Source organism: Drosophila arizonae, chromosome 4 (assembly GCF_054131065.1).
Source record: "Drosophila arizonae isolate 15081-1271.41 chromosome 4, UAZ_ARI_1.0, whole genome shotgun sequence".
Classification (NCBI taxonomy): Eukaryota; Metazoa; Arthropoda; class Insecta; order Diptera; family Drosophilidae; genus Drosophila; species Drosophila arizonae.
In genome coordinates this window covers 16,894,557-16,908,625 of record NC_142924.1, presented here as the reverse complement: position 1 = coordinate 16,908,625, position 14,069 = coordinate 16,894,557, and the positions used below count along the sequence as shown (strand labels likewise).

The 14,069-nt window shown below is 44.1% G+C and overlaps 3 protein-coding genes across 3 annotated transcripts; 2 read left to right on the top strand and 1 right to left on the bottom strand.

Moving 5' to 3' along the window:
- Ltn1 (E3 ubiquitin-protein ligase listerin) lies at positions 1-8,133 on the bottom strand. The gene is made up of 13 exons (XM_089468670.1): positions 7,870-8,133; positions 7,021-7,796; positions 5,741-6,965; positions 4,362-5,681; positions 4,073-4,305; positions 3,826-4,009; positions 3,484-3,759; positions 2,982-3,422; positions 2,792-2,903; positions 1,104-1,315; positions 501-692; positions 270-437; positions 1-205 (listed from the first exon to the last, which is right to left on the bottom strand). Exons 1-13 carry the CDS (start codon positions 7,915-7,917, stop codon positions 146-148), a joined length of 5,247 nt encoding a protein of 1,748 aa, XP_089324796.1. The 5' UTR covers positions 7,918-8,133; the 3' UTR covers positions 1-145.
- Positions 1,406-2,974, top strand: Rcd7 (Reduction in Cnn dots 7). Its single transcript, XM_089468679.1, has 2 exons — positions 1,406-2,343; positions 2,424-2,974. Exons 1-2 carry the CDS (start codon positions 1,482-1,484, stop codon positions 2,729-2,731), a joined length of 1,170 nt encoding a protein of 389 aa, XP_089324805.1. The 5' UTR covers positions 1,406-1,481; the 3' UTR covers positions 2,732-2,974.
- LOC149269274 (uncharacterized) lies at positions 8,119-10,581 on the top strand. The gene is made up of 4 exons (XM_089468673.1): positions 8,119-8,433; positions 8,494-8,658; positions 8,712-9,075; positions 9,138-10,581. Exons 1-4 carry the CDS (start codon positions 8,302-8,304, stop codon positions 10,508-10,510), a joined length of 2,034 nt encoding a protein of 677 aa, XP_089324799.1. The 5' UTR covers positions 8,119-8,301; the 3' UTR covers positions 10,511-10,581.
- The last annotated feature ends 3,488 nt before the right edge of the window (positions 10,582-14,069 follow it).

The following is a 14,069-nucleotide window of genomic DNA, read 5'->3' as shown; positions in this document are numbered from 1 at the left end:
TTTATGTAATTTAAAACTATTGCGAATTTATTGTTACTGATTTACATATAGAGCCCGAAAAATTTGACAGCTGACTAACAGCAATGTTTTTCTTGTGCCTAGATTAATACGTGTCGCCAAAAATTGTATTAAGGAAGCAGATGCTCTAGAAGACGTTACGGCAAATTGGACAGGTGGATTTGCTGCTGGTGGTGAACCATTTGTACTGTAAGAGAAATTCAAGGATTATAGATTGAATTGCAATGGGCGAAGAAGCTCTTTGAGCTCACCAAACAGGGTCCGTGAAACTTCTTTTTGCATGTCTTGCACGTCAATTTGGGCAGCTGGCAGGTGTCCTGGTGTATGACCGTATAGCAAACATAACACTCCTCCACGCCCTCGAATTTCTTATCCAAATTGTTTTTCCACATCGTGAGACCGTCATTAATCGTGCCATTCTACAAAGCAATTGAAATCCATATTAAAATTTGTAATTCTTATATTTCCAGTTCCTCACTCACCTGATGCGTCAAAAAGATGGTCAGCTGCATGCCAACATTGCGTGAATTGGCCCGGCCGCCAATCTGCTTGCCGCACTCGACTTTAACGGCGCCGAGCGGATAGTTGGGCGCCAGCGTAATGACCAGCTCCATGCGTGCCTCGTCAATGGCATAGACGGCCAAGACCTCTCGAGTGGACGTGTGCACAGTCACCTGTAAAGGAAAGCGAACGAAATATAATAATAATCAAAGAGCTCTGTGAAGTTTACTATCTACATATATATAATATATATTTCAGCCGAATTCCACCCAAAACAAAACCCAAACCGATTGAACGACCACAGATGACAAACGATCGTAGCGCTATCAAAACAACTCGCTCGAGAATTAATGTGCTCATTGCTCTTGGACCTTTAGTGCCGGACGACTCCTATACACCGATCGTGAACGAAGCGCGGCAAAACTATCGCAGCTACAGAATGGTGCCGCTAGAGATCTTTCGAGCCGTAGTCATTATTCTGTTGCTCATCAGCATTATTGTGGTGTTTGCGTTGCGCATGAGCATCGAGGAGAAGGTCTAAATGAAGCACATACATTAGGAGTTCAGGTGAAACGAATGCCCACCTGCATGTTCTCGTGTTTTTCCTTGCGATTAACGATTGCCTTCAGCTCCTCGGTGCAGATCAGAGAGCTCACATAGTTCGATGTTAGATTGTCCACAAAGTTCTTCTGTCTGGATTGGCTGGTGTTCCACCATTTGCGCACCACGGCGGGCAACTTGCGCAACACTTCCGTATACAGATGGCAGGCATATCGTTCCACTGACAGGCGGGGATCTGTTCGAGTACAAGAAATGATATTTATTAATGTTAGAGCAGGCCACTACAAGCAGCAAACCATCACACACATCACACAAACTCATGTCAAACTCATTCCAAATATTTCGTTTGTGATATATGTATATATTTTTTTTGTCGTGTTGTTCATTTAATAACATTGATTATGGAAAAGAAACCGTTGAACTTCTATGAAATCGCCAGCGAGGCGCCAGCTCGCGAAATAAGGCTAGAGAATGAGAAGAGCGTGGCGGAGGCGGTCAACTTCAATACGATGCTGAGCGATCTGCCACCACAGCCGATTGTGCCGCCCAAGATCGACGACATTACGGTGGCTGATGAGCTGAACGCTCGCCTGGCCATGGTGCAGCTGCGGCCGGATCGGGCGAAGCGCATACCGCGTCTGGTGAAAACGGAAATACCCTCGCCGCAGCATATGTATAAGTTCTTTTGTGTTTGCCCGCGCTACCATCCGTGCTATGTGCCCTGCCAGCACACCGGCCAGATAATCATTGACCGTGATATGCTGAAGCGTGAGGAGCACACGTGCTTTCTGGCCACACCCAAGAAGAATTTCCTCTCGCCCCAGCGACTGAGACAGCCCCGTTATATCACCAAAAAGATCTACGTGCCCATATGTACGGCTCGCATGGAACGCTTGGCGATTCCGCATCCATTGCGAGTCAGGGACACCTACAAGTATTTCAGGCACATTCTCTCCCCGCGCCATTTGGCAGCGCTGCAAGAGCAAATGAAGCCGAAGCCAGCGGTCGAGACGATGTCCCTGGAAAAGGCGATGGAGTACTTGGAGGAGGAGATACGGCAGCGTCGTGCCCTCCGAAAGAAGCACAAACAGCGCTGCACTGGACTCAAGAAGCTCATCATTGAGCGTCAACGCAAGCAGATGATGAAAATTATTTGCGTACTCTTCGAAGAGATGAAGGACTTCCTGCTGAACGATCAGTTCATCATCGATGAGCAATCGCCTCTGTCCTCTGTCATATTGGAGCGAATCAAGGAGTTTACTGGTGAGTCGAAAGTGATTCCAAGATTGAATGTCTACTCTACTGTCTACTCTCTATATATACACTTGTTTCATCTGTTGCAGAACAAGAATTCTATACAACAAGTAACTTGCGCGACTATCAACGCATTTTGGCCAACAATCTGACCGTTTGGATCAACAAATTCATATCGAACTTGAACATATACATGGCACCACAACAAATACCAGTGGCACGTTCGATGCACGGTGAAAATGACGAGACATTCGTGCCAGTTACGGATTACATTTCGCTGTCGGAAGAGCAGGCCGATGAAATGCAGGAGGATCTAGATATGGGCATAACGGATTATGAGACCTTTGGCGAAGATTTCCGTTATGACTTACCTTCGGAAGAGACGCTCATAAATTAAATCAATGCTGAGACGAGAGAGAGAGAGAGAGAGAAAATGAGTGGAGAGAGAACTACTTACTCTGCAGCTCAATCCAAGTTAACTCTTTGAAAACACCATTGCTGTGTACTTTGGCGCTATGATTCTTCAATATGTCCACTGGCATGGCACGGAACAGGAAATGTAGAAAATTCTATATAGTGCATAAACAAATTTATAGTGTGTTAGGCCCAAATCGATAGTAAAATTTAATTGTCGTGAAAACTCTTACCTCCTCGTAATGATTCTCGTTCAGCCAGCTCGTGTAGACAGAGCGCAATGCGACTGGCGACTTGGCACAGCAATTTATTATACAGTCCCAGATTAGCAAATAGCTAAAGGCATCGTGCCTATCGATTGGCTCCAGATCCTCCAGTTCGGTCACCTTAAAGTTGAACTCTGGCAAATATTTGCGTATGAGTGCATCATATCGATTCAGGTAGTCCTCAAAGCGATTGAGGAAATGCCACTTCGATATGGTCGAAGAGGCAGCTTCAATATTATCGCTTTGCTTATCATTTAGCTCAATGTCGTCGGCCACGAACTGCGGCGTCAGCTGACGAAGCGCGTGAACTGCATTCATGCGAACGGAATGCTGGCAGCTGTGTAGCTGCTTGAGCAGGAAATTGCAGAGATGATCCAGAGACAGCGTTGAGTTGGGCGCCTTGCAAAACTAAACCAAGGAGATCGTATTGAAGTCGACGTTGTATATAATTATGATTGAGTTTAGCTACCTGATAAATATATCTATAGTCCATCAGTTCCAGCGCAGGAATTATGCGGTTCAACAAAGCCCTGTAGCAGGCACGGAATTCTGGCTCCACATCTGTCTCGTGAGTCAGCTTATAGTAGGACTTGAAGAGCACCACATTCACCTCCCTGGCAAACAGGCTCTCCCACTCCTCAATCATATTCGTAAGCATTTGTGTTGAGCTCTTCTCCTTCTCGAATTGAACGAAATCAATGAGCTTAGAAAATAGTTTAAACACAGCCACAATGAAGAAGGATGTCTGCCAAATAGAGAAAAGTGTGTCTTAGCTAAGATAAACATATTTAGCTAGTTATGGTCTACTCACCTTTGGGTCTTTGTAATTTGCTATCGATTTGGAAACTGTAAGCACCCAGGAGCCAAGGCCAATGCGTATGGTATCCCAGTTCTTAATGGTCAGCTCATAGGGAAAGCGTCGTATGACCTCTTCTAGCAGCTTAATAATTTCCACAGTGCCTATCACTGCCTCATATGGTTGATTAAGTAATTCGCTGATTTAGTAAAAGAAAGCTCAATACAAAATATAATCAGAATATACGCAAATATAAACCTACACATTATGGTGGAACAGCTCTTTCGTTGAGCTCTGCTGATCCCCAATGTAAGTTATATACTGGACCACAGCAGCAACATAATTGCGATCCGTTTGCATATTCCTATCAGACTCGAAATTATTGAGTATCACAGAGCGGAAAACAGCTGCTTTTGACCACACATCCTTGGGTTCCGTGCGCATGATGGTGCTACTCCAGTTGAGTGAGTTTTGCGCCAGTTTCGGCAGCAAATGCTGTAAAGAGAAATGCTTTAGTAAATGATTAAGGGAATTACTTGCAGTTTACTTACCTGCATTATTAGCACATAAGCATTAATTGCGCCCTTCGACAGAAACTGTTCGGCGAGATCTTCGTGCAGAACAATCGTGGCGTTCTCCTCAAACGACTTGTAATGAGCAGTGTTAATCAAATAGCCCAACAGACGATAGATTATGGCATTATTTTCCTGCAACGCCTCCTGCTGCAGCCGTTCCTGTATGATTTCTACCAACTCACTGACGTTCCCCAGAAAGCTGCACACCTGCTCGGACAGATAGAGCACCAGATCCTCACTGGCGTCGTCTACGTTTTCGGCGAGATCTAGCCAGGCATCGGCAGCAGAGGCCACATGCATGCACTGCAGCATCTCAGCAATGAGGCAGTCGCTCCATTGCTTCAGCAGATTGGCATTGGGATCACAATAATCTTCGGTGAGCTCATCCTCGCCTTCGTTGGAGACTTCCGTCATCTGTGGACTCTCAACGCGGCAAACCAGCTTGCAGATTGTGGTGAAATTGAGGGTGGCTCGTTTTACCAGTGGGATGACCTTGGCTTCATCAAAGCCTGCACTGCTGAAGGGAATGCCAGCGCTAAGTGATCTGTGCACTGTCTCCAAATAAACAGAATGATGTTCGAATTGCAGCACAAGCTCATTTGTCTTTAGCTGAGAGGTAAGCAACGCCACCAAGGTCTCGTCTATGCGCGACAACCGCTGAGTCTCATCCTCAATGTTCTCCGTGGAGCAGATGATAAATTTGGCCATTGTCTCGGCCATGTCTTGCAAGCTGTTGGCATCGTGCTCGGCATTCGTTACCAGTTCCTCCACTATGCGCGCACAGCTGTGCAGCAGCTCGTCGTTGATTTCGATGTCCTTGCTGGACAGTGCATCCTGCCAGCAGGTGGTTATCTCCCACAGCGTGTCCTCCGACAGATAGTCGCTAACTTTCTGCTCCAGGCTAAACTTGAACAGCTTCAAGAACACCTGCTGCCGCACGGCCAGCGATGAGTTCGCCTTGCTGCATATGACAGGCATTATCTGAGCTATAAAACTGCCGCACACCTCGACCATATCGTTCTCGGCTATCTTATTCAATGGCTCGCACATGGCCAACAGTATATTGTCCACAGTGGCTGCATTTATTAGAATATCACCCGTGTCCGTTTGAAAGAAGCATTTGTGGAGCAAATTCAACTTATCCCGATCGTTATCCAGCACCACCTCTTTGGCAATGCGTGTGATTACCTCGCATGTCTCCGAGCTGGCGAGCATTTGCCGCACGGCAGGCTCGGTGCATAGGGGATACGAGAGCAGGCGATGCAGCAGTAAATTCTGTACGCGCTGTTGTTGAATCTGGAATACAAGAATAATAAATCTAAAACAGTTTCCAATTTGATGTAATATTCGCTTACTTTCAGCAGAGTGTCCCCAATATACTCGAAGCGCGGCCCAGGGTCGAGCATCGACAGAATCTCAAAGACAATATCAACAACCGACTCACAAACATCTCCATTTAACTGTTCCAGAATCGATACAAATTTATCCAGTGTAGCACGCAGCTCGCCTTCTTCGGTCAAACTCTTGTAGAAGTCAGCGTCTGCAAACATTTTGGTCAGCGTTCGCACTTGTCTAATGAAGCGAGCACAGTTGCTGCTGCTGCTCGCCTTATCTAGGCAAATGCGCACGAGTTTCACAACCAACTGTTTGAGTTCTTTCTGTATGAAGGCGGCCGCATCGTGGGCCTTTTTGGTGGGCGTCGACTGCTGGGAAGTGGGCTCTGCAGCAGTTGCTTCCTCATCTGCCTCGGCAAACTTAACACTCTGTGTTTCCAAGCTGGGATTGGCCACATGCAGATCCTGCACCAACAGCAGCACATGGGACAGAAGCTGCTCATTGACATCCTCCGCTGCGAGATCTTGGGTAACCAGCTCAAAGATGCGCGTCCAGAACTTGCTTAGCAGCTGCACATATAAGGAGCAGGCGCTCTTATCCGCATTACTATTGCACTCACGATCCCAGAACGCAACCAACGCTGATGTATGTTGGAAGAAGTACTTGACATGAATACTTTCGCTGTGCAGCAAGTTGCCAATGGGCTCCAATATCTGGTGCTCCAGCAGCCCATAGCCAAACTCCTCTATTTCAGGGGTACGCTGAGCATTGTTGTTGATCTGCTGCAGCATAAAGCGCAAGCATTCAAAGTACGCATTGTGTATGATGGAGATCTCTTGTTTGCAGAGCGGCGGCTCATGTGGGTTCACGGCTGCTGATTTTAGGTCATCGAAGAAGCGCTGATAGAATTCATAAAGGTCCAAGTCCTGCAAGCTTTCGGCAGTAATTTTCGATAGAAACGGCAACAGATTCGGACAAATTGCCTGAGCATTGCCATTGAAGGCGTTGCGCAGCAGCGAAGAGAGCTTCGGCAGCAGGGCTTTGCGTATGTTGAGCGGAGAGTACCAATCCGCATAGTTACTCTGCAACAGCAAGACGCAGCCCCAAACGTGTGGTGCGACCAGTGGATCGGCATCGTCGATTAACTGAAAGCTGGTGGTAGTTAACTGCGATTTTTGAGGCGTGAGCACTTCCAGCAATTGAGCACATTGCAGTACATGGTAGATGCAATCGAACCAAGCAGCTCTGCGAAGAGAAAGTAATTGTACGACTGTTTTATACTCTTTGTTAGGATAATTACTTAATGGCGGGCAGCTTGTGCTTGGCAAATGTCCAGAACTTTTGATGAGCCAGCAGCGTGACTAAGCCTTCCTTCAGCTTCTCCTGCGCTGTCTGTGCCGTTTGCTCGATAAAGTAAGCTAGCATCTTTAAACTGCCAATGACAACGCGTTGATACTTTTGCTCTGCCTCCTCTGGCTTCAGGCTTTTGCCTATGGACAGCGTGGCCGGCGTATGGAAGGTCAAATTGCGCACGCAGTACTCAATTATTTCACTTTCGCAATGCAGGCACACTTCGCCGGAGCGTGCAAAGGTCTCACGAAATGAATTTCTCGCAATGCTCGCTGCGGGCGCATAGCTGTCGTAGCGACTGGCCAGCCAAACGGGCACCAGTTGCTTAAGATATGGGGCCATGGCCCGTTTGCATTTGGAGACAAGCAACTGTTGTACGGTCTGCGTTTGCTCACGCACCGCATGTTCTACGTCGTTCGCCAGATTGTGATAGAATTTTGGCCACAAAGGCAAAATATTTTTGAGTGCATCCAAATTGGATTCTGATATGAGCTCATGCAGCTCCTGCAGCGCCTTCTTCTTTGTCAGTGGATCCTTTTTGGATAGCTTACGCAGTATAATTTGGGTCTGTGGACTTATGTTGGCATCAAATGTCTCTGGCATTTGTTCGGCGCTGGCAAAGCCAGGAGCAAAGGGCACCAAATTGCCATCAGCTTGAGCCGAGAATCCGACGAATATGGGCGTTGTTGTGCCCAACAGTTCCGCGGTACGGCTGCTGCTCGACGGCTAATCGCAATATCATGAAATTCAAAAACCATTAGTCATTGTGTGCGTCTCAAGCATGTTTTTTTTTGCGTACCTTTGCATTGTTTTTAACGCGAGGCGCTTGTTTCGTTTTTCCACCCATTCTAACACGTTGAATTAAGCTAGCAATGTGGCCGCACGTAAGCAAATGCAAAAAACATAACAGCACACGCAATCATACGCCAAAAACAGCTGTTTGGTATTTTTATAGCCACGGTATTATTTCGCATATATTAATTTCGAACAAAATTAAACAAATAAATCCACTAATTTAATACTTTTACATGTTTCAAGTTACACAAAATTGCATTATTCTCTGGAATCTATTCTTATCTTATGAATCCAATAAAATTCTAATCTAATACCATCGATATTCTTATAAAATATCGATAGTCCCGTCAAAAATCAACTCGATAGATTCCGAGTTGGTTAAGCCGCACGTGTTGCATTGTTTTGATTCGGTTTTCATTAATTAAACTGCTTTAAAATGTCCAAGTTTTTATCATATTACAATTTATTCCCTATACCGGATCCCAAAGAGTTTCTTGGCATGGCGGCCGACAAGGAATCGGGAAATGTAATCACCACGCTAGCTCGCAATGTTGTTGTTATTTTGAATGTAAGCTGCGATGCGTTTATACTGTAACAATTTCAGTTAATATTGAACAAACAATTTCAGATTAGGACACATAAGCAGTTGTACAGCTGGTCCATGCCAGAAAAGTTATCCACAAAGGTGGTCTACGATCTACATAGTCAGAAATACGTTGGGGTCTTCGGCAACCATTCGATACGCCTGTGGGATGTGGACACACCCGATGTATCCAAGTGCAAAAAGTTAAAGGTTTGTAATGGATTAAATGTGATTATATTGTTACTAACTAAGTATCCACCCAGTTCCAAAAGAGCATTGCGCACGTGGTGTATACAGAAGTCGAAGCACTCGTTTTATATAGCGATGGCTCCTGCCAGCCCCTTTCAAAAGCCTTGGAATCCCGGAAAAATCAAAAAGAGGATACGGCCGAGCAATTGGCTCTTGCTGCCAGCAAAACACTGAGCAAGCCAACAGTTCACACCCTTGCAAATGGACATAAATTGCTCACGTATTTTGAGGAAAAGCATGCTACGGGTGAATTTAATCTGATACGGCAGGCCCTATCCAGTCCCCAGAAACGCGTCTATCCCATAAAGAGGGAAACGGTACGCCTAACCGGTCACGCTGTCGTTGAAGGTGACACTGGGCCACAATTGATGACTATTTGTAAGTAATAACATAACATTAGTAGTACCGAAAATTCATTCTTCCTTAACCGTTTTGAACAGGGTCCGATAAACGCATCTTCATTCTAAACCTTGGAGAACGTTCCCATGAATCTTCACCGGGTCAGTTTGTGTCAATGCTTGCCGAGCTCAATGTGGAGAGCAAGCTGTCAGTTTATGGTCTGTCGCGGAACTTTGCGGCCATCTACGGGGCTAACTATGGCCAAGAAGGCGCCTCTCTGCTTGTCTACAACACGCAGTTTAAGATCGTCAATGCCAAGCAATACTTTAAAGTTTACTTGGATTTCTCGCGTTTGTGGGCACGCGACGAACACATCCTGCTGGCCATGGGCAGGAATATTGCCGCAGTGGAATATCGCATGAATGCCGAACTGCTGGTGAATATGCTGGGCTCCCAGTTGAATGAAACACACTTGACGCCCATTGAGCTGGATCATATTAATGAGGAGGAATCCCTTGAGGCGGCGATCAAATTTGCAGGCAGCAGTCGCCATCAGGCAGCACACAATAATATGCCGAAGCTTAAGATGTCGAAGCAACTCTTAGCAGAGCTCCCACCCTCCGATGGCAAAACTGTGGCTTTTGAATCACCAGAAATATCGAAGAGCGAACTAAACGACGTCATCAAACAGCATATTGACGGGGAGGTGATACAAGTGGCCAACGGACTGGAGGATGTCAATATCACGCTGATGACCAACTATTTTGATGAGGGGCCACAGAATTTGGCCGTGCAAGCAATAGTCAGGCAATTGGAACGCAGCGGCGCTGGCGAGGAGGAGATCACAGAGAAACTCTTAACGCTGTTCATTAAAACGCGAAACACGGAGCACATTCTGATGTGTGTGCGGCGCTACACAAACATCTCGGAGCATATGCTAGCCTGGTGCTTGCGCTATGCGCTGGACAACACTGCAACGTCGCTCACCAATGGCGACGCCATGGAAACGGATGACAATGCCAGCAAGCCGGCTAATGATGAGCTACTTAATGCAGTGCTCGCTTGCAGCTTCAATTCCACGGCAATTGAGCAGCATCTCAAGCAACGTCTGGAAATGTCGCATGTTCAGCGGCTGTTGCGTCACTTATACGTGCTGGCTACCGATCCCGATATGCTGCTCGAGGAGCGACCCAGCCTGGATAATGTTACGCTGGGCAATACGCCCACAGAGCTGCAAGCCTTCCAATGGCTGAGCGCCTTGCTCACTTCACACTTTCCATTGTTGACCATCTCCAAAGATGAAGAGCTGATGGCAGTGCTAGCCCAGTGGGCGGAACTGTTCCAGATATATGAAAACACTTTGCAACCACTAGCGATGGCTCTGCCACTGCTCACCAATATTATTGAGCGATACCAGCCGAAAGATCCGTACCCCACTCTGTGGTATGGCATTGAGAAAGTTAGGCTTTACTAAATTATGCTAAAGTTGTTCTTAATACAAATTATTGTTAATCGTTAAGCAAATAAATATAGAGTTAAAGCCAAGCAATTGAATTTTTACTAAAAATATAATAGATGCACTTGAAGCTGGCCGAAAAACTAGTTTGCCAATCAATTGCGAAAGATAATTCAAGTAGGAGTGCTTCGGTGATCTGTCTCAATTTTAGATCTCAGATATTCTATGCTGCATTTGATTATTATTTTATTATATTTTTTAAAAGATACTGCAGGAGTGTTTCAAATCGCTTCGAGTACTTAAAATAGATTTAGTATAGGCCGGTAGAAAAGGAATTTAAACTATAAATTTTAAAAGGACAATTCAAGCAGTTGAGTCTTGGGCACTTCAATCTCTGATCTCTGGTCTCAGATCTGTGCAGCATCTGATCCTCGTGGCAATATGAGCATTTTAATGAGTATCAAATGAATAAATCTATTTATTACATATATTCCAAAGCAACAGCCAAAGCTTAGAACAACAAATTTGAATTGGATAAAATCTCAGCATTTGATTGTCTTATGCCTCGATTCTCTAGCAAGCGCAGCACAATTATCCGCATCATTAATAAACATGATTTTTTATGGCTACTATTAAAATGCTTCAAGCCAAACCGCAAGACACATCAATGTGGAGCGCTTCGGCTACTTGTGACCAGCTGCTGCTGCTGCTCCTCCTGCTTCTCTCTGCTGCTTGCGGCTGCTGCTGCGGCTGCTTGACACGGTAATAATCAAAGTTTACCATTATTCTTAGCTCTGGGTGCTGGAGAGCTTCGGGCTGGCATTTGACATGTTTTCATCACGACAATGACAAACCACTTAGTCAACTTCAGATTTAACTGTGGCTCCGCTCCACAGCGTGGTCGGCACTTTCTCTGCGCCTTTCTCAGATTTGAATCCCCACTTGAGAGCGATGACCAGACAAAAATAAAAAGAGAAAAAAAAAAACAACCAAAACTACGAAATCAACAAAAATAAATAAAAAATGAGGAGATCCAGTTTAAAAATAGCCACCCGTTTGATTCATTTGGTGTCGATAAGACGTGGGCTCAGCTCAACTCAGCTCAGCTGACTCAGTCTAGGGGCGTCTAACATAGACGCATGGACTTATATGGCATTAGAGAGTTAAGTATTTAAATTACAAGAGCCTTGCCCGCTTGGCGAGTTAAAAGCATCTCTTGCTTTTTTTCCTCAGTTTTCTTTACTTAGTTTGATTGTAAGCTGAAGATTTATCGCATGCCCGGCCTCTATAGGGGGGGAAAAACCTGCTTGTAACGTCATAAAATCGAGATAAATTATTTAATTTTCGATTTCCTAAAACCATTAAGCAAAGGCAGACGCCTAGCTACCCCAAGCTGCCAAGTCATACAAAGACCGGGAGAAGAGAAGATGCACATACCAAACGAGACAGACAGAGCGAGGACGAGGGCGAAAGAGAGAGAGAGGGAGAGATGGACCAACTATAACCCTTATGTATAGTCAGACTGATACTTCGGGTTCTCTATGTACACACACACACATACCTGTTGTACCTTATATATGGCCATATGAAGGTTTTCTTTTTGCTGATGCTGTGCGGACGCTGCTGACCGTTGGTTGCCTTCATCATCTTCCTCTTCTTCTTCTGCTGCTGCTGCTGCTGCATTGCCAAGGATACAGATACAAGTACATATACATACAAGCATACGCCTACCTGTGCGCAGGTAGCGCAGGGCAGGTAACTCTTTGCCCAAGCAAACAGACAAACACACTCACGCACACACACACACACGCACACACAAGTGCAGATGCAGATGCGCGTTACTTGTTACAAACAAACGTTAAGATGAGGGAACGACAACGCAACGACAACGACAACGACTGCTACGACGACACGCTACCCCCAACAACAAGAGCAACAACATTTAAGCAGCGTCATGATCATCAGCATCGGGCTCTGGACGAAGGCAAAGGCAAAGGCTAAAGCACAGCAGCCAGCGACCAGGGCTGGGGCAACACAAGAACATTTGGATGCTTTCAATTTTTCATATATTTTCTCTATTCTTGATTTCATTTAAACAATCAAAAGTCCTCCTGAGCTCGCTTATTTATTATATAAATTTTAAGTATTTACAGTGAAAGGCAAAACTAAATACAATAGAGACCCACATAGATAACACATATAACGACTTTACTTCAGTATCTAAATCAGATTAATTTACATATGCAGAATTAATGATGCCTCGACAGCTGACTAGATCGATAAACTTCCAATTTTATTAACTTGTGTACCTTAGCACATACAACTATAATTATGTATTTAAAACTATTCATTCCAAAGTATGCTATACTAACATTTAATATTTGTAGTGAATATTATATACATTTCTTTAAAATAAAAATAACATTATATATAATAGATAAAATTAATAAAAACTTTATTTGCATGGCAACTTTAGTTTTCTTTAAAAAAAATAAAGACGAATATCAAACGTAAAAATGATTTTTAGTGTGATTATTATATGTATATATAATAAATACAATATAAATACTAAAAAAAAGTTCTTGTCGTTATATAAAAATAACTATATGTTTTTATTTCTAATGTATTCAATAATTTAAAAATATTTTATTTTCTTTTATTTTTAGTCGTTTCTAATATATTTAATAATTAAGTAACATATAATAATTTTTAGTTTGTGTATTTTATTTTATGTTTATTTATTTATTTGAAAATATATAAAAAAAAATCATATTTTTTTTATTATTATTTAGTACATATATATTTAATATATTTAATAATGAAATAATATTTAATAATTTTTAGTTCTTATAGTTGATATATTTTTTATTTACAGTCTGAACTTATTGAAGAGGGAAAATCAGGTTATAATGCCACATATTTATAACTATCTATTTAAATACTTTCAACTGCATCCCTGGCAAAACCTGACCGATTGCAGCTGCCGCTGCGATGCCCGTGGGCCTCTTTGAAAGCTGAAACGAGTGACTTGGACACCATTTGGCTAGCAATCCGGCCTGGGCCCGAGCCGGTGCCTGTTGCCTGTTGCCTGTACAAGGCAGCTCTCCTTTGTCCGTTCCTTTTAAAAATGTTATTCATTTTGGTTATTTTTGTTACCACACACACACATACACACACACGCACAGCAAATGCATATAGATAGTTGTGATTGTGCGGCGCAGCACTCTTTCCTTTTGCCTTCATTTTTTGTTAACGACAAACCGGCCGGCATTATTTTTAGAATTTTTCAGTCAAACTTGTTACCATGCTGGGCGAAACTGGCTTCGAGGCAGCAGCAGCATCAGCCATGGCCATAGCCATAGCCACAGCTTCAGGTTCAGCTAAAAATGCAATGAAAATGAAGCTGCGTCTCTGGTTCTGGCTCTGGCTCTGGCTCTGGCTCTGGCTCTGCTTCTCCAATCTCCTGTCTTTTGTCTCCCTGCCAGAAGCAAAAGTAACATTGTCTGTCTCTCTGTGTAAGTGTGCGTGTGTGTGTGTGTGTTAGTGACTTGGCATTGTTACTGTTCTCTGACTTTTT